Source organism: Cololabis saira, chromosome 12 (genome assembly GCF_033807715.1).
Source record: "Cololabis saira isolate AMF1-May2022 chromosome 12, fColSai1.1, whole genome shotgun sequence".
Lineage (NCBI taxonomy): Eukaryota > Metazoa > Chordata > Actinopteri > Beloniformes > Belonidae > Cololabis > Cololabis saira.
Window position 1 is genome coordinate 10,476,005 of NC_084598.1, and position 21,385 is coordinate 10,497,389.

General features: G+C 39.4%; 1 protein-coding gene across 3 annotated transcripts in view; it reads left to right on the plus strand.

The window, feature by feature from the left end:
* Positions 1-21,385, plus strand: part of grm4 (glutamate receptor, metabotropic 4) — a 250,271-nt gene that overhangs the window by 182,727 nt on the left and 46,159 nt on the right. For all 3 annotated transcript variants that reach the window (XM_061735446.1, XM_061735449.1, XM_061735448.1), the window contains 3 exons: positions 12,192-12,327; positions 14,625-14,779; positions 17,241-17,381. In XM_061735446.1, the coding sequence (XP_061591430.1) occupies positions 12,192-12,327; positions 14,625-14,779; positions 17,241-17,381 (432 nt within the window). The remainder of the gene's footprint in view (positions 1-12,191; positions 12,328-14,624; positions 14,780-17,240; positions 17,382-21,385) is intronic.

Here is a 21,385-nt window from a genome sequence, read left to right on the forward strand (position 1 = left end):
GGGCCGCGAGCGCCCTCTAGAGGGCCGCAAAAAAAATTCAGTTTTGTAAGTGTGGGCCGCGAGGGCCGTGGGACTGCATAGCAACTCCCGACCAAATGAGGAGAAGACACTCAGCTAGCTGTACGTGTAATAGTAAGAGAAATGGTGTGTATTTACAGAAAAAATCATTTATTTTGCACAGAGTACGTTTAGATCCACCAGGATCAGGGATTCTACAGCGTAGGCTCTGCGTCGATTTACGCGGAACCATTATTCAGGCTTAAGGCGGACGTAATTGAAGCCACCATGAGAAAGGGGAAGGGGGGCGTGATTTGCCAGTGATTGCCCGGCGGCAGCTCCGTGGCGGACACCTGGGGCGGACGGCGAGACCTGGGGCTCGCAGCCGAGAAAGAGACGAGACTCCCGGGGGAGCTGCCCGCAGAGGCGGGCCGGAGAGCGGGAGGAGCCGCCCGGCTGAGCGGGAGCCGACGCGTCCCCGCGGCCGCGGAGCCCGCTGCCTCTCGGGCAGCAGCGGGCTCCGTCGTTACTGCTGAAGGATGGTAGATGCGTGGGTGTCTGCTGGACTGGACTGTTGTTGCAAAAGCATCGGAAAGTGACTGGGCTGCAGCGCGGAGAGCTGTGGGCGCAGCTGATCAGGCTCGGATGAAGTCTGACACGCTGAGACAACTGATTAATTTAATATCTTAAATAAATAAAATCTTAAAACACCCATGTTTGAGTCCAGATACAGCTGTGAAGCAGCTTTCTCCACAATGAACATAATTAAAACTAAATATCGTTCCAGGTTCACCAGCACCTTCACATGTGCATGAGAACCTGACACCATCCAGCCCAGATTTAAAGTCCTGACAGGAGAAGTTAGAGCTCAGTTCTCTCACTGAACGACAGAAAGTGAGGGCATAAGATTAGGGGAAGAAAGACAAACTGCAAAACTGTTCAATTGCTAAAATGTGTTTATATTCATTTATTATAAAAATGTGTTGAGACAATTAACAAAGAAAAGGGGAAATTCAAACTGCTGGTAGAGAAATAAAATAAGATAGCATTTGAAAAATAAAATAAAATCAATTTTATTTTTAAGAGAAAAAAATATGTGTAATTCAAGTTACACATGGCAAATATTTTTGAAATGTACTTTTTTTAATATAACAGTCAGGTGCAGATGTTGATACAACTATGAGGCTACTTGAATATATACACACACATAATAAATATATATATATATATATATATATATATATATATATATATATATATATATATATATATATATATATATATACATACATACAAAGTTTTAGTTGAATACCCCCGCTATACAATTTTAATATTTAATGGGCCCCGGGCCACTCTGTACTGAAGAAATTGGGCCCCAAGGTCAGAAAGGTTAAGAACCCCTGCACTAGAGGATCATTCTTTTGGGTTTGGAACGCTTCATCTGACATTATAACTAGAAAACTTAAAATGTATATGGATTTTTTTCATAAATCTTGCCACAATCCGGCCTCAAGCTCCTTTAATGTTTGAGTGGGTCGTCCTCATGCCCAAACAGCTCTAACCCCTCACTTCATTGACTATGAACGTATGAGGGTGTCCTGTGGTGTCTGCTACAAAGATGGTAGCAATAAATCGTTTGGATCCTGTGGGTTGTGGGTGGTGCTCTCTGTGGATTTGACTTAACTCCCACAGATGCAGTGTGACACCTACAGATTGGTGGATGCTTGGTGAACACCTCAGACTTTTGGTTGTGTTCTTTAAGCTCCTCTCTAGCTGTTTTTGTTGAGTCGTGTGTTGTCATGAGAGGCTGCTACTGTTGCCATTTGTGGGGTGTGACAGCAAAACTATTTAGGTGGGTAGAAAGTGTCATAAGGACACCTACGTGAATGCAAGGATGCAGGTTTTCTATTTTTTTTTTAATATATATTTTATCCCCCTCTACCAACCCCGGGAGGTCCTGCACTGAGCTCAGGTCTCCTCCTTAACTTGCCACCAGACAGGGTGGGGCTTCTCTGGCCAGATGTAGCGCGTGGAAGGATCACGTTATTCCAGCCAGATTTTCCCCGCCCCCTCGGCCTCCCCGGCTGGCCAGAGGGGGCATGTATAGCCCAGGACTGCTGCATGTTTTAGTGAGGGAAAATCACCCAATTAGCCACCCAAGGGATCACAGGGAGAACATGCAAACTCCACACAGAAAGGCCCTTCAGCCAACCCCACCCAGGATATGAGGAAGGATGCAGGATGCAGGTTTTCTGAACAGAACTTGAACAAACCAAACAGAAGAAGCATCAGTGGGTTTTAATGTTATAGTTGATTGGTGCAGGTCATTTTATTCCCTAAACATCTGTCTGCGTATATATTAATATTTAGTGCCTTGATTAGCAAAACCTTTTGAAGCTGACTATATATTTTTTTTTAATCTTGCAGCAGATGTTATATGATGGAGGTCTTAACAGGCTTGTCCAAGTCCAAGGACAAGTGAGATGTCCAATCAATTCATTTTAAAATGAAGAACATTTTTGACTAGATTTAAATGAAATCCCACCATAAGCCATAAGTGATGTTGTAACAAGCCACGCAGTTAAATTATCTGTCGTCGTAAAATAAATGAATACAGAATGGAATCATTCGGTATTTTAGATGTTTTGTACTTTTTATTGTAACAAGTTTTCTAAGTGTTCCTTTATCAGCTGTTGCTGAATGTGAGTTATTATTTTGTGTTTACTCCAATGTGTTTTTCTCCACACTAATGCATCTTTGTGTGCAACAAAATTGAAAGGAGTTAGAAAACAAATTCTTAACTATCCAACCATTTTCATTGAGATCACTTTCAATTATATATCCTATTTCTTCACATCACATGTTTCATTCTCTTGTTTTTCTATTATCTGCATAAAAGACTGTAATTATTTACTTTTAAAAACCCAAAGCTGGACAAACAGCATGTGTCCCTGAGCTGCTCAGTGAAATAGGGTGAATTTTACTCTCACCAGTCTCGGTCATGTGACCCAGCCCAAACCAATGTCATCGGGGGCCGTAAAACAGCTCCACCGGTCCACGGTGCACAACATTACGGGTTCTCAATAAAGGCTCATGAACTGTACAATGTTTTCTTAACCACAAGTACAAATACACTTGATGATTGTGCAGAGTAGATAAAGGTTAGACTGTAAATGATGAAATGAAAAACACTGACAGTGGTGCTTGGTGCAAAATAAAAAGGTACACTGATATACAGGTGAAATAGGGGCTATTCATCTTCTCCCCATCTACAATAAAAACCATTTATGTGGTTCAGATAATGTTCACCAAGCGTGCGTTTCATAGAAAACATTCATTATGTCGTTTCCCAGATGTTGGCAGGATTGGGTTTTACTTTAGTCATACACATACCTGCCAACATTGGGCTGTGAAAAAGAGGGAGATTTTCTGGGATAGCGGTTGGAATGCTCCACTCACAACATCCCCGCCCTGATATAAACAAGGCGACTTTTAATGAGCTTTAAATCCATAGCTACAATGAAATGTGCTAAAATGTACCTCCCAAAATGATTCTACAGCCTTCTTGGAGCCAAATAAGTTTAGTATTAATAACAATAAAATACAATATTTGTAGAATTTTCCAGGTTCCCTTTGTAACCCTAAGGACCTGTTGTAATTGTAGGTGCAGACTTTGCAGCTTCAATCACTTTCTTGGATGGTACATACTTGTGACCAGGGCTGGTATGGTTAATCTTGCAAGAAAGGAGTGCGCAAAGAGTAGAATTATCCAAACTCATTGTGTTTTCTGTGAGGATCTTTGTCACCATGCTGAATGACCTCTCTGAGCTTGCATTGCTGTGAGAGATGCAGAGCATTGCCTTCATCAGTGATGCCAGATTTGTAAAGCTCTCCTCTTTCCCTAGAAGGCCCCAGAACCTTCAACTCTCTCTTCCTGTGGGAGATCCTTGCTTGCTATGACTTGATTCTCCACCAACTCTTCCCTCAGATTTTTTTCAAAGCATTTTCTCAAACAAAACAAATTTTCAAATTTTCAAATAACAAAATAACATATTTTAACCATTTTCCAAACAATAAAATAACTGAAAAAATCTGAAAAATTGTTCAAATATGTTATTTTGTAACTTGAAAATTTTTAAATATGTTTATTTTGCTGATGAGAAAATATGTTTCTCTATTTTTCTTATTTTTGTGAGGGGGGATATATATTGTTTTTCGGCACTACCTTGTTCTCTGGCTGATTTAACATGAATTACTCCTATGTGGGATCAATAAAGTTCTTATTTTTGCCATCTGAGAAAATTAAACATATTATATTTGGTGCCTAACTGTTTCCCAAGTATATTAGTGCGTGTGTGAATGAATAAATGAGACGTAAAACGTAAATTTCTTTGTAGAAAGGCGCTTTATGAAAATAAGTCCATTCACTTGTATTAGTTTACAGCGCAGTCTTGCCACATCCAATATGGCGGCGACGTTGACGTATTGGCAGCTCCATGGGGCGGAGCTTGGACGTAGGCAGTGCTTTTGGGTTGGGTTGCCAGGTTTGTCAGGAACCCGTTAATATAATACATCCATGCAGGAACCCCGACACGTGAAACACCATTGACTCATTTCACTTTAAAATCGGGAGATAAGCGGGAGAAATTACAAATCGGGAGCAGGGCGGGAGAAATGGTTGAAAATCGGGAGACTCCCGCTTAAATCGGGAGTGTTGGCAGGTATGGTCATACAAGCAATGCTTTAAATGTAAGGAATCTGGTTTTATGAAAGGGTTTGTTATAGTCAAAAATAATTAAAATAGGAAACCACAATGTTATCGATCCACTAGGAAAGCTTCATTTCTTTTTAGCCCCTCAGTGCTGCACATTGAGGTGAGTGCCCAGCATCAGTGACAGAACAGCAACTCGAGGAGACCGGGGAGAGATTTAGAGTGTGCTTCAGGACATTTTAGCACGGTCGTGGCTACAACAGGGGATTACACCGAGGCCCTTTCAGTTCAGGGTCAGTATCCCTGATGATTTTACTCCAGTGTTTCACACTCCGTCTTCCCAGTATTTCACTCCCTCCCACTCGCTTGCTATGTTCTGATAAGAGAGCAACAACACAGTCAGTAAAAAAACAATGTACCAATTTCAAAGCACTGCACACTTCCTGCAGTTCATCTAAGGTAACGTTTTGCTCCGGTATGTTACTTTTACTCTTCTCGCCTTGTCGTCTTTACATTATTTCCATCCATCTGTCCCGTTTCTTTCATGGCAGGATGTGACGCCAGTCACTGTTCATTCAGGCTTCTGATCAACACATTTGCATTCAAAATTTGCTATATAATTTACCAAATCTTGCTGATCAGTGCACACTACTGGTCAGCAGGCAGTAGGCAGAGAGTAATTAGTGTATTGATGAAACCACACTGCTGTTCAAAACAGATGGGCTGTTAGAGCTCCTCAAATTGTTCATTATGTTTTCATCACTCAAAATGATAATGGAGGATGATTCATCATCCGCGTTGCAAAGAAAAAGATAGTTTCTGAATTATCCCTCTGTACCGGGTCTGGCCAAATTAGTTGTCAACATGCTACAAACAGCGTTTTTCATTAGTCATACTGAAGAGGCTATCTTGTATTGATGTGATTAGAACCTGCAATTGAGATTTTTGATGGGTGAATAAAGGGTGAATAATGTCAATATCACTTACTCAATGTTTGGAGGTTATGTCATGTTTAAACCTGCAGAGTTATATGATATTATATGATATGTGAAGCAAAGTCCATTAAAAAAAAAACATTTTTTCGGAATGTGTGATGATGTGGGTAGTGGACAAGTCTCAAAAACTCATGTAAAGGTTTTACAATATACAGCTGACTTAAAAGGAAACCTTTTCCCTTTTGATGGTGCTTTTCAATTTTTATCCTGGCTTGACAAGGATAAGATTTTTAGGGGTTTTTTGTTTGTTTTTCTTCCAGCATTCCCCCAAGCATTTCCTGTCCATGGATCCTGAAACTAATTTGCTTAGACTTACATTTATTGAGCTGTTTTCACTTTACCATACATTTTCATTTATTTGTCCAGTGCTCGATGGATTTAATATTCTCCACCTCGAAATGAACTGTATTTGTGTAGATATTACACCACTGTTGGAGTCCGGGGTGCTGCAATCAGCCTCGGTGTCAAATGAAATGGAGAAACGGTGTTCTGCGATATCAGGGGTGTACAGACTGGCACTGACAATGGGCGAGTCAAGAGAAGAGATCAGCAGGCTCCTGAGCAATGGAAACTTCAGAGATGGCTTTTTAGATGTGGCTCAGAAAAAGTAGGGTGTTATAAGTGTTTGATGAGAAATGCACACACTCCTGAGGTTTTCTGCAGTGACTGCAGCATGCAGTCGAGGAGGCCGCACCTGACCCTGCTCATGTTCAATTTTGAGAATAACCTTTTTAAACTGAAACTAGTCATTAGGAACATCAATCAACAGAAGTTGCTTTTATTTATATAGCATATTTAAAGGAGCATGAGGCTCCTTTTAAGAAATGAGACTCTCTAGCGCCACCCTTCACCACGACGGCCGTTGGGGGTACTGCAGCCAACAGCGAAGCCGGCACGGGAGAACGGGGAGAACTCGCATGCAGCGTCATGTGACGTCACATCCGCAGGACAGTGCGGGAAAATTCGGCCTCCGAATTGCAGCACATTTTGCAGCACACAGCCTGTTCAAGGCAACGGAGAGATACACTAGAGGGCTCATTCTTTTTGGTTTGGAACGCTTCACTTGACATTATTATTAGAAAACTTGAAACATATACGAATTTTTTTCATAAATCCTGCCTCTTTCCTGCCTCATGCTCCTTTAAAGACAACTTATCAAGTAACTGCATTACACAAAAAAGTTTGCTTTTGCACAGGCCGTTGATTATTGATGTAAGGTAAAAAGATAGTTTTCAGATCATCCCGATGTCCAACTTTGATTAATTAAATGCTTGAGCTTGAACATGGAGACATAATGGACAAAGCAAAGAGGTGTTGGCTTGCAACACACTAGCTGATAGCCAATCTGCTTTGTAATTGTCTTTCCATGTGTATTCCTGCCTGCACACGGCACCTCTGGTGGGCTGGTTGACTTTAAAGAAAGTGATGAGACTTGCTCTGTAAGAAGATGGGGAGTCTTTAAGCTGATGTTTGCAATTACATCCTGTCTGATGGGAAAATGCAATCGCGCAAAGTGTTTTGGTGAAAAAGAGGTTACTGCAAAGAGACTGTTATACTACATAATGTTAACCTAAAATATGTCGTGAGTAAGACCTATAATTAGCCAATTAAAAGCCACTTAGGTTGTGTGGAAACGTCTCTTTCTTAGCTAAATATGTAAAGGATTTGAGCATGCACACTTAAAAATACCATGATTGTTTTGTTTTGTTGAGTGTTCCCTTTCTTTTAATTTTAACAAGACATTAAAAAAGAGATTTTAAAAATTGCATTTCAAATATGGTGCAGGTTTATAGGCAACTTTCTCTAGATTTCCAGAGGATCTCAATTCAAGGGATCATGTCTACGCCAGACTCAGGGAGCAGAGGGGAGACATAAAACTAGAGTGGATGGTGTCAGAAATATAATAAATTACTATATCTATCCTATAACAAGCACATTTACAATAGTGGCTCAGTGGGTGGGGGGGTGGGATATTCTGGAGGGGCGGGAGTGGGATGGGGTTTAGGGGGTATTGTTGAATGTACTTTAAACTCCCAGAAGCTGGTTTTGTATTCCCTGGCCCTCGTGCTATTCTCTATGGGAGATAAACAATGGTGTAACCAGTTCCTGTGATGTGAAAAGAGAAGGAAAGGATGAGCGCTCTTCTTCTGTGTAGCAGATGTTGAGGGAATGGGGGACTGAAACACCACTGAGGCAAATACAGCGAATCTAATGATTGATAGATTCTCTGAGAGCAGAGCTCCTGCTATGCAGCTGCTAATTTCCTCATGAGGTATTATGACAGAGAGAGGTAGTCAAGTCAAAATGATCTATAAAGCAAAACAACCACAATTGACCAAAGTGCTATAAATAAAATTGAGGCACAATAATAGTAAATTAAATGAAATGAAACTGAGAAAAACGTATACTGAGAGTTGAAAACAAGAGAGGTTTTTTAGAGATTTTTCCTCTTTCAGAGTTAAAAGGTTACATACAGTTTGTTGGTATTAGCTAGAATTGCGTTTAAGCTGTTTAACTTGGCTCAAATGTGTTGAGTAGACCCTTCACGTCTCATAATCATTTGCTGGAACTGTGGCCCATTCAACCTGACAGAGCACGGTCAGCTAAGTTTTTGTTTCACACATGCCTACCAAGTACCACCAACAAACGTTCTAGTGGATACCGGTCAGGGCTCTGTGATGGCTACTCCAATACACTCATTTTGTGAAGCCACTTTGCAGCTCATTTGGAGGCATGTTTGGGATCATTGTACATTTTGATGACCCGTCCATCCATCCACTCCCAAGTTTTGAGATGTTGCTTCAATATTATCATATAACACTTCCTCATGATGCCATCTGGTGTGTGAAATTCACCTGTCCCTCCTGCAGCAGAACCTCCCCACAGTATGCTGTTAGCAGCCCTATACGTCTTGGTTGTTAGTTGGGATGGGGATTGATTCAGATGTCAAGAATCGATTCGATTCCGATTCTTAAGATTCAGAATCGATTATCACGATTTGATTCGATCCGATTTGATTCAGATATCAATTTGGGTTAATGTTATTAAAACTGTTTTTTGACCTGTTGCATTAATTATATGAGTGTGTAGTTATGCAACATATTCATACTAGTATTATATTGAGATTCAACAGCAAGTATTGGCAGCTAATGATGCTGTAAGGACCAATCAGCTCCCAGAATGCTGATAGAACTGCTTTCAGAAACATTGTGTGGGTCAGAATTATCAAACAGATCCAGGGCAGCAAACGGAAGTAGGGCCCTATGAAATCGGTTTTATTTTTTCCCTACATTCCTTTTTAATTTTTTCCATTTTTGGTGTTTCTCGGTTTTACATTTTTGACAATTTGGTTTTTAGCATTTTATGCAAATTTAACCCCAAGACAGTATATAAAGTAATGAAATATAGACAATTTATGCAATTATAACTGAAAACTGTAATGTTTTCATACTTTTAAACATATTTAAAGGTAAAAACATGCCTCTTGTTACCAAAAGTTATTTGTATGAAATAAATAACTAAGAAATAAATAACTCAAATAGGCCTTTCAATATACATTTAAAGTGCAAAAAAAGAAAGAAATTGCAACAGCTTATGCTGTAAACAAACAAATCATTTTAGCTTGTCTGATTTATTTTGTCACTACACACACAGCTTGCCATGGAGCACCTGGAATTTTTCAGGTATGTCATGACAAACCGTGTGTCCGATAACAGAAGAAACCAAACAAGCTATAGTAAATATAGATAATATGAACTTCATTGAACTAATATAACATTTTGAAATTTAAGCTGAAATATCCAAAGCACTGAACACTGGTTGTGCACGGTTGGGTGTGTGTATGAGTGTATCTGTGTCCGTGGGTAACGTGGCTGGCGATTCAATGATCTGCAAGTTTCCCAGCACACGGTTGACTGGACACGGAAGGATACGAGCGAGGATCACTTACAGAGTGAAAAGCATAAACGTTACAACACAAAGAGGCTGATGATCATGTACTTTAACGGCGACGTCTGTAATAGGTGGAATTGTAATTTTGTATTGCAACGTGGTGTATTGCACGTGGTGCGCATGCAAGGCCCGTTTCTTAACGCAGCTTTAATTCTTTACGAATCGTCCTCTTGCAGCCACGTCCAGGGAGGCCGGTTTCAGTCCTGTGGACCCTAAACTCCAGACTAAAACTTGCAACTGTAGTCACAGGACCATGAAGCTGATTGGAGGTGGTCTTATTCTTAAAATAATAAGTAAAATAAACTCTCTGATCTCCTGAGACAACTCTGTCCTTTGCTTTCTCTGCTCTACGTTCAGTGTGGCGAACACCACAATACCAAACAGCAGAGTGACAACTCTTCATACTTTAAATTGGCTGACTGACTGAGGGCAAGATTGAAGACACTCGTGATGTTAATTACAGGACCCGCTTTAGTTTGACATGACACAAATCATTTTCCATTTTTCTAGAGTTAATTATTTGTCAGAACCAGTTTCATTAGTTAGTTTTTTGTTTTGTTTGTTCCTAATGATTCTATTAAACCACAGTTCAAAATCCGTGTCTCATTTCCATCCCTTAATATTCAGGAAATTATGATTGATTATTACTTCCATTTCCATTTCTATTTCCATTACCTCCATTTCAAGTTATTCCAGTGACCATTGTGGTTTTTTTTTTTTTCTCTAGTGGAAGGGAACCAACAAATGTGTTCTTGTGTGTTATTCTTGGGGAAAAACAAAAACTGGTGTTTGTCCTCATGTTGTCCCCATGCAATTTACCTTTGGTTTGCAAGAGTGGCATTCGTACCAGAGGCTCATTTCGGTACCAAAAAATTGTTTCACTCTGGAAAAAGATATTATGTAGTTGTTCCTGGTTTTCATTTGCAAATTTTTCAGTGAAGCCTATTTTATTGCTGGGACACAGGATCAGTCTCTTTCTTGAGCAGCATTATGGCTTCATGCTCCCATGCTGTTTATGTTCGTATATTATTATATAAACATATGAAAGTGGGACCTCAAGGCATCTGGAAAATGTACCAGAGGATGAATCAGACTTGCAAAGGTTTACGGTTATTTTCCTGACGTCTTAATTAATTTTGTTTGATTCTCCCATGATCAGTCATCCGGTTCATGGTAATCCTTAAAGGCAAGGAACACATGACGCATGGCTTTGTTTTTTACTGTATTTGCTGCATGCTGCTGTACCACTCATATTTCAAAAAAATATTATCTTTTTTCATAAAGAACCCTTTTTACTTTGAGTTAAATTATAAACCGAATAGACCAAGCATGCAGGGAATAAAATGATGCCTCAAATATGAATTTGAAAGAGTATGTATATATGAGGTTGACTCTAGAGATGTAAATGACGCCAGTAGAAAAAACAAGTAATTTAGGGGCTGTGCTGTGGCTTTGGACAAAACAAGGCTTTGCCTGAGTGCAGACCGAAACGTCCCCCATCGACACAAAACAAAAAGGACATGAGCCAGTAAATGAAGAAATAAATCCAATGCAGGAACTCCGAACCCATTAACCAGCCAAAGGGACTCGCATCGAAGCTACAACTTTTTTGCGAGTTAAAATGCCATGAACAAGGTATTACTCATGCAGGGATTGCTCATTGGGCTGACTTTGTAGTGGCTCATGAAAGGGAGACTCATTAATATGCACATTTCTCAGTCAAATCTTGGCAGCATGACAAAACAATCATCTTGAAATGTTGCATTGGGAATTAAAAAGCCGTTGCTTCGCAGTAACTAGTAGACATTTCCTGCTGCCTTTGACTTGTGTTAAATAGGGGGAAGATCAAGAGGATGCAGAAGCTTTTCAAAACTAGTCTGTGGAGAATTACTGGACATATAGGTGTTGTTCACCGAATGCTGAACTAAATTACCTAACAGGAAGAAGATCACTGGCAAATAATTTACTGATTATGCTGAAAATGAAAACTATACTGTATATCTGATGTTAATAGTCTCTGTCTCTTTTAAGGTTTGGCTCAATATACAGGCAAAAACCCAAATTTGGAAGAAATCAGTAAACTGTAAGGTGAACAAAATTCAATGACGTGTGGACAAAGAAAAATGACTTAAATGGACAAATGGAACTGGTTTTCAATTACACAATTTATGTACTTCCAAATGCTACAAAATTCCCCTGGTCTCAGTGGCAGGACCATAACATGAATTGATGGGTAGCAATGTCTCCAACTTGGCTCTTGTGGTCCAAGTAAAGATTTTTTAATACCTTGCATCCCTCATGCTGTGAAATATTGCACATTTAATAGTGCATCTACCATAAAAAAGTCCAAAGGACTGACAAAGATTCCTGTAGGTAGAAGGAAGAGAAATGCAGTATAAAACAAGACTCCAAATCACATCTCCGGGTAACCAAAAGCTTGAAGAAGACACACCTGAAACTGCTGGATAAACACGCTGCTGTTTCTTCTAATGAGACTATTTAGATTTTGAAACTGCTCTCATCTTTCTTCCAATTAGGTGGTCTGTGCATTTCACAATCTGTGAAAATACCGCGTGAACCAAGACTTGGGGAATTTGACAAGATCATCCGCAGGCTGAGTGAGAATCCCAACGCTCGAGTGGTTATTATCTTCGCCAATGAGGATGACATTAGGTAAGCGAAATCCTCAGCGTTGTTAATTTATGTCCTTTTTATCCAAACCGTTCTCAGCCACTGTTGGATATTTTATTCTCTGAAATAAATGTGGGATTATACCAAATGTTGTTCCATTTAACAATAAAAACAGTGTAAAATAAGAAAGAATTAATTAGTTGTCAGCTGAGAAAACACAGAGAGCACTGCTGTGGCTTCATAGGAGGAAATATTTGCCTGAAACCATTTTGGAAGTCTAGTATTTCTAGAGGAAGAGGGCAATGATTTGAGGCTGTCCCTCGGTGAAAGCCAGGGCATAAGTCCCAGTGCTCATTGACTTAATCCAGTTCTGATAACGGGTAATAAGTCTGGATATATAGTAATTACAGGAAGCTAGGGAGATCTCAGAGCAGCATGCCTGCTCTATCCTTGAACTCAGTGTCAGTGTGAGCATGCAGAAGTCTCATAAACACACAGCTCCTTACACACAAAGCAGAAGAGACTACATACTATTGAAGGTGTGCTGTAAGATGGGACAATTTTAGAAACATTTTGCCCACTGTCTGGGTCATTAGTCTTTGATCTTGAGCCTGATCAACTCTAGTGATCCTTCAGGGTCACTGGCCATTTTTAAGTTACCCTAAGCAGGCATAACGCATTGCACTGCACTACCTGCTGCAACATTTCAGGTTTAAACAGAGCTGCACTCTGAAGTGTTACGTGACTGCACTGTCACTGCAATCACACATCCAGTTGATCCGCACTTACACCAACTGGAAACTGGAAGCATGTGAACAGTCGCCCTGCAAGGTCAAGGCAGCCAACGTGAAATCAGTTGTTTTACATATAAACTTAGTCTGGAATGGCCTGGAAATCATACGCACTGACTGAGCTGGCACTTTAAGGGACGTCCTCAGGTCAGAATCAAGGCAGCTGCACTTCCTTCTCTTGGTTTCTGAAGACGTTTCATCAGTCACAACTGAAGACGCCCCCTGATGATAAATGTTGTTTCACCTCCAGCTAAACGTTAGTTTATGAGTGACCTTTGACATTTCACTTGTTGAGTTTAAAGCTGGAAAACCTTTAATTTACTCTATTTCAGTGGACCATCAGTAGAATATGAGTAATGTTAAGGACATTTCATCCTTCCATGTCTCTTATGTAAGAACATTTCACTCTTTAATTTTATACATTTTTATTTTGTAACATAGAAGATTTTTTTTTGACTCCAGGAAAGATAGTTGGTGATCTAATTCTTTGCTCAGCAACTGAACCTTAAACCTGAAACCTTTTCAGAAAAGGGACTGGCTCCAGGGATAAAATTCATAGAGAAAAAAGTAAGAACTTCACAAATCAAACAAACAGTTAAGCACTTAAGAGCCTCATATTGCTTAAACAGCCATATCACAAGCTATTTTGCAGACAGATTTCCTGAATTTAAACGTCCCCTTGTTTATTGAGTGCAACGACAAGGAGACAGCGTCTGCTTTGATTGGATAATGCTCTTGCACTTGACACATTCACCGGCATAAAGATGGGCCAAGATACACTTTTTGACCAGGACGTGGGGCCTTCCCAAGAGGCTTTGTTAGGCCACACCTCCTGACTTTCCATAGTAAATGAATGAGATCCATGTTGCACAGGTGATTCATCATCAGCAGACACTCTCAGAGTCTGTAAGGCTTCACGCGCCAGATGGCTGTGTTTGGATTTAAAGCTTCTGTGCTGAAACTTTGTTTACGTAACAGCTACAGTAAAGTTTGCTGTCTGTCTTCAAAACTCTCGCCTTTGCTCTGTTTAAAACAAATGTTAGTTAATTTTCCCAGGTGGTGAGATTAATTTTTTTCTGGTCTAAACGGAGTAATCTGCTTGTTTTATGACAAAGTTCCTGTTCCATAAACACAGGGTCTTCATTCTGTTAATGTTCTGCTGGTACCATTGGCAGATAAACATCTATATATATATATATATATATATATATATATATATATATATATATATATATATATATATATATATATATATATATATATATATATATATATATATATATATATATATACACTGTGTGTATATATATATATATATATATACACTGTATATACGGTATGTATATGTATATATTAAAACATGCACAAGGAAAAAAATTGTCCAAATTTGCAAACTTGTCAAGTGATTGATGGCTGAACAACCAGACTATGGTGTGATGTATTAAACAGGCCTATTTATTTATAATTACCACACAGTTTCCTTACAGGTAATATAATTCTAGAAAACAAGCACGTGTGATACACTGCTCTCCCTCTCTGTCCCCATAGACGTCTTCTCCAAGCAGCAAAGAGAGCTAATCAAACCGGTCATTTCATCTGGGTAGGTTCAGACAGCTGGGGATCCAAAATTGCTCCAATACTGAACCAAGAAGAAATGGCAGAAGGTGCTGTTACCATCCTGCCAAAACGACAGTCCATTAAAGGTACTCACGCTGCAACACCTGATCTCAAACAATGATCTGGATTTTTCTTTCTTTCTTTCTCTCATGTGAATGTTGATTATCTGATGCTTTTCATGGCTCATTAAGTCTTTGTTTACCTCAGCCAGAGATATCTCCTTTTCACCTGCAGCCTTCAACTATCTTTTCTTCCCTTTTAAATATATGAATTCTTAGCTTTTTTGCTATGTTGAAAGTACAGATAATACAATATGCTGTTGTGTTATTGCTGTTTCTTACCTTTTTAAATTAAATATGTTTGTGTGTGTAGTTTTTGTTTTCTAGATAAATTTGTGTTGAAACAGGAAAACATCAAAAAAATTATAAAAGAAAGAAAAAAAAGCAGCAACTTACAATATGTTTTTACACAAAAAAAATGGATTAAGAGGAGGCACAAACTTTCACACGTGACTATATTTATGTGTACATCTTTTAGTAATTATCTTTATTTATTTGCTAATATATACTTTGAAAACATATTATTATCCTCTTCACTTTTGCATATTCTTTGCTCTTTTGCCTCTTTATTCTTCGGTTTTGTACTTCATTTAAAACTCTGAGCCATTTCGGTTCCAGCGCCAGTTGTCTCTCATCTCCTTTGTGTTTGTGTTTGTTTGTGTCTTACGAGGAGATTTCCAGTGTTGTGTATGAACGAGTTCAGATGAACGCGTTCATTTCTATGAGAACGTTGAACTGAACGCAACATATTTGCAAATAAAGAACTTTAACGTGGACTTGTTCAGATCTGCAAATAAAGAACTGGAATTTGAACTGTTCAGATTATGTGAGTTTCAGCTTCACTGAGACGACGACTTCACACTACATTACCCACAATGCAGTGCACACACTAGCATAACAACGGGCTCCAGCTCCATGGCAACAGTGGCCCGAGCCCGGTGCAGTTTTACATGACCAGTGAAGAGAGAGACGATGCAGACGCAGCGTCAGATGATGCTTCCGCTTATCATTATCTGCAGGAATTTTACACATCATCTCCCAAAGAGTCCGACGGTAAAAATCTAACCTTTCTGTGCAAATTATGTCCACCTGAGAAAACAAGTCAGAGCGTCTGCCTCGTCAACTTCACATTTGAAACGTCATGTGGAGTTAAAGCATCCGTCCAGTGTGAGAAAATAATATCTGCAAGTCCTTGACAATCAAAGTCATCAGGAAAGACTAAGAAGACCCAACAGCCGCAAACGAGCCCAGTCCCACTGCTGCACCTTCAGGGGGTTGATTTCCCAGCAACAGGGAGACAAACTGATAATGGACTACATTGTTGGAGATTTACAGCCTCTGAGTAAAGTTGAGAAGCCACTAGGACAAAACATGATTGTATACGGTGAACAGTTTTAGGATAGGGGGGCGTTTCATTTGTACTTCTCACCTAAAAATATTGAAATGAACTGAATTTGAACTAGTTCAAAGTGAAAATGGTGAACTATTCATTTTTAAACTATGTGAACTGAACTTTGAACTAGTTCATGAGAAGTATGAACTTGCACAACACTGAAGATTTCTTTAAGTCTTGCTTCTTTTCACTGTGGCGATGCACCGATATCTGTTTCTTAATACATTTTTGGAATAAACAACGGAGTTGAACCTTCACTTTTTTTACACGTACAACGTGCAAATGAAATTCTCATCCTGACTTGTATAGAACACAGATTTATATCTGAAATACATCACAGAATTTGATGAGTTACAGCATTGGAGCTGGAACACTGGAAGAGTAAGACAGAAAATCTTCCCAATTACACTTTACCCTCTCTTTAATTGAGTTCTTTGTATCTACCTTTATGGAACGATGTCTGATGATGATGGATTCATATTCATTTATAGATAAAGAAAATGCCTAGAGATTCACATTCCAAGCACCACTGTGGAGAGAAAAAAATAAATAAATCAATGTTAAAGCAACATATAGCAACTTTTGCCATTTTTAGCTATAAGGGTCCCTGTATAGATGTTGACTTTAAGTCCTTTTTACGACACAGCCCATGATGTACTCTTATTTGATCTACTGGTCCGTCACTGTCTCATTGTCTCTTCCGTCATTACTTTCTTGAGTCTCTTAGTCACCTCTGATAGGACGTCCACCATAGCTCTGTGAGCTAGCACAGTCCTTATTGGCAGAGCTGCCGTTTGGAGATGGAATGGTGGTCCGGTTAGTCACCTAGCGCTTGTTAGGAGACCACAAGTGCTAGATGACTTTTACTAAACAGAATCAAATTTAAAACTACTAGTTTTACCTGAAAATAGTCTTTGCTTTAACTTAGATTGAATGCAATCTTTCTTCTCATATGCACATTTTGTCTGAATATTAGCTAACTACTAATATTGGACAGCCATGGACTCGGTTATCTTTTTTATTTATTCACTTGTCCATCAAAGATTTAAAAACATAAGAGACTCGATTATAACAGCTGTTTCTTATCTCTTTCAGGTTTTGATCGCTATTTTATCAGCCGGACATTAGAAAACAACAGAAGGAATATCTGGTTTGCAGAGTTTTGGGAGAATAACTTCCAATGCAAGCTTAGTCGGCACGCTGTGAAGAAGGGATCTGGTATCAAAAAGTGCACAAGTAAGTTTGCAGAGAAGACAATGAATTTGGTAAATGTGGAGTATTTAATCAGTGAGTACCTACATATTGTGTCATTTTCTATGGCTACGGAAGAGTATAGTTTGTATTCTTACATTTATTTGTCACCGAGGGAAAGGAAAACATTGCCAATCTTTTGCTTAATTTTAATGAAATGAGCATAAATGGCAAAGCCTGATAGATTTATCTAAGTCGTTTGTTGGCTAGTTCAATTTGCAGTTTGGGAGGAGAGCATTCACAGGAATATGCCACCACATCTGCTGAAAACAATTAATAGTCAATCCAGTCAATTTACTCGAAACCAGCTTTCAAATCCAGGCCCGTCTCCAACCTCAACGTGGAAAGCAACATTGCATCTCAAACAGCCTTGGCCGAGTTAAAATCTTACTCTTGTATTATTTACTTGCAGTTTGTTTTTCATGATGCCATCTATTTTCTAGAGTATCGCATGCAACCAAAATAGGAAATAAGCAGCTGAAAAGTTATGGTTTTTAAACTAATTTTGAACATTTATTTTCCTTGTCAGCTTAAGTAAACGCCTCTTTTCCAAACGTATTTAGCAGAATTTATAGACTGGGATTTAATCAATTCAATCTTATTCAGCCTCTCTTTACTTGTTATGCTATGCATTCCCCCCAAGAGATTGAAGAACAATCCCATTTCTCCCACCACTTCTCCTTGTCCTGCTGTGTTGTGACAAGAACCTGGAAGCAGCCTCATATAGTTATTGAAGTTAAACATTTAAGGGAAGACATTCAACCTGACAAGGTGATATTCTCAGGAGAACCTCTGGGAAGTAGTCAAATGCCAAGGTCACAATTCAACTCAAACTTTGAAAACAAGACAGAACATCTGTCAAAGAGAACAATGAAGAGATCCTCTGACTATTCCAGTAAGAAAAAAAATGTTGCTTAGGCAGTAAAACTTCGTGAAGGGAATCAGAAATGTAAAGTTCTTCTCTCTAACCAGAACATGGCAGAACAGGTTAGGTTAACAAAATTGAACCTGAATAAAACTCTGGAACTTCTGGGTAGGGCTGGGTGATATGACCTCAAATCAATATCACGAAAAATTGACACATTTAGCCCCAAATTGTGTTTGTGTGTGTTAAGAGTGATGTGTGTTGTAACTTAGGTTGCCTCTGCTAAGCATTCATGAAACGCTTGAAGCTGAAACTTGGACTTTACCCTGCAACAAAAAAAATCTATTTTCTGACTGGCTGATTGGTTGATTGGTTGATTGGTTGATTGGTTGATTGGTTGGCAGCTCGAGCCAGCTGCTCTGAGTTGAGAGCTCAGTGCACAGTAGCATACCGTGACTCGTTTGCAGGGGGTCTGTTGGAATTACTGTGCGGTAAAGTTAATTTCTCAGCGTGAGAAATGCCACGTGTGGCGTGAGAGTGTGTGAAGTTGTTCAAGTCTCACACTCATTGTGTGACACTTGAGAGCCCTGTTATTTTGTCTGCGGCTATGTCAGCCGCTTCTTTATTTGAACCATCAGTCATTTTCTTTGGTTTCCCTTCTTGTTCAGAGTGGATGGGTGGAGTCACGTGATAACAGACATGCTGTACATCGTCTTAAAGGGGAATGAACATAGCCTATCAGCACACTGCAGACAAAACAGACAAAAAAACGTCCATTTTCTTTTTTTTTATCACAACACCCAATTGAATCGGTCATCGCAGTGAATGTCGGTAACGTTACATTTTCAGTTTATCGCCCAGACCTACTTCTAGGGATAAGTCTTTTAAACAGACATGAACAAAATGGATTTGTCTGTCTGTAATTCACAGTAAATTGCATTTTGGCACGAACACTTAATACTGATTATGAGCCACAGTAGTGAAGAGGTGACGATTATGGCCTAAATACACTAAATTAAGGCCACCTGTAATGGCCATCTGGACCTGTCCGGTCCGCACCTGAATGGACCTACTATGAGGTAAATGTGCTTCATATATATATATATATATATATATATATATATATATATATATATATATATATATATATGTATATATATACACACAGTTGTGCGAAAAAGTGTTTGCCCCTGCCTGATTTCCTATTTTTCTTGTATGTTTATCACACAAATGAGATCAGATCATCAAACAAATTCAAAAATTAGACAAAGATAACACAAGTAAACACAAAATGCAGTTTTTAAATGAAGGTTTTTATTTGTAAGGGGAAAACAAATCCAAACCTATATAGCCCTGTGTGAAAAAGTGATTGCCCTCCCTGTTAAAACATAAATTAACTGTTGTTTAGCACATCTTTGGAAAGCTGAGTTCAAATTCTCCAGCCACACCCAGGCCTGATTACTGACACAGCTCTTCTCAATCAGGAAATCACTTAAATAGGACCTGCCTGACAAAGTGAATTAGACCAAAAGATCCTAAAAAGCTAGACATCATGCTGTGATCCAAAGGAACAAATGAGAAACAAAGTAATTGAGATCTATCAGTCTGGAAAGGGTTACAAGGCCATTTCTAAAGTTTTGGGACTCCAGCGAACCACAGTGAGAGCCATTATCCACAAATGGAACAGTGGTGAACCTTCCCAGGAGGCCGGCCGACCAAAATTACCCCAAGAGAGCAGTGACGACTCATCCAAGAGTCACAAAAGACCCCAGAACAACATCCAAAGACCTGCAGGCCTCACCTGCCTCAATTAAGGTCATTGTTCATGACTCCACCAGAAGAAAGAGACGGGGCAAAAATGGCTGCATGGCAGAGTTCCAAGACCAAAACCACTGATTAGCAGAAAGAACATAAAGACTCGTCTCAGTTTTACCAGAAAACATCTTGATGATCCCCAAGACTTTTGGTAAATAGTCTGTGGACTGACGAGACAAAAGTTGAACTTTTTGGAAGGTGTATGTTCCATTACATCTGGTGTAAAAGTAACACGGCATTTCAGAAAAGGAACATCCTAGCAACAGTAAAACATGGTGGTGGTAGTGTGATGGTCTGGGCTGTTCTGCTGCTTCAGGACCTGGAAGACTTACTGTGGTAAATGGAACCATGAATTCTGCCGTCTACCAAAAACTCCTGAAGGAGAATGTCCGGCCTGTTCGTGACCTCAAGCTGAAGCCACTTGGGTTCTGCAGCAGGACAATGATCCAAAACACCAGCAAGTCCACCACTGAATGGCTTCAGAAAAACTAAATGAAGACTTTGGAGTGGCCGAGTCAGACTCCCGACCTGAATGCGATTGAGATGCTGTGGCATGACCTTAAAAAGGCAGTTCCTGCTCGAAAACCCTCCAATGTGGCTGAATTACAATAATTCTGCAAAGATGAGTGGGCCAACATTCCTCCACAGTGCTGTAAAAGACTCATTGCCAGTTATCGCAAATGCTTGATTGCAGTTGTTGCTGCTAAGGGCCCAACCAGTTATTAGGTTAAGTGGTCAATCACTTTTTCACACAGGGCCATGTAGGTTTGGATTTTTCTTTTCCCTTAATAATACATACCTTCATTTAAAAACTGCATTTTGTGTTTACTTGTGTTATTTGTCTAATATGATGATCTGAAACATTTAAGTGTGACAAACATGCAAAAAAAGGAGGGGGGCAGACACTTTTCCACACAACTGTGTGTGTGTGTGTGTGTGTGTGTGTGTGTGTGTGTGTGTGTGTGTGTGTGTGTGTGTGTGTGTGTGTGTGTGTGTGTGTGTGTGTGTGTGTGTGTGTAAATCCATATGGATATATATATATATTTATATTTATTCTGTTCACAGTCACCTTAAATTAGATAAAAGTATGGCATAACAAATAAACCGCAGGAACCAAAAGCTAAAGTATTAGAATTGGAGCCAAGGTCGAAGACAAACACATTATTTATGAACACATATATCACATATGCTATCAAGCCTTTTTTTGTTGTTTTTTTTTAATCAATTTCCCAATGACAACTCAGATTCATTTATAAGTGTTTAACAGAGGTATCATATTTAAACGATTATTCTGGGTGGGGTGCCTACA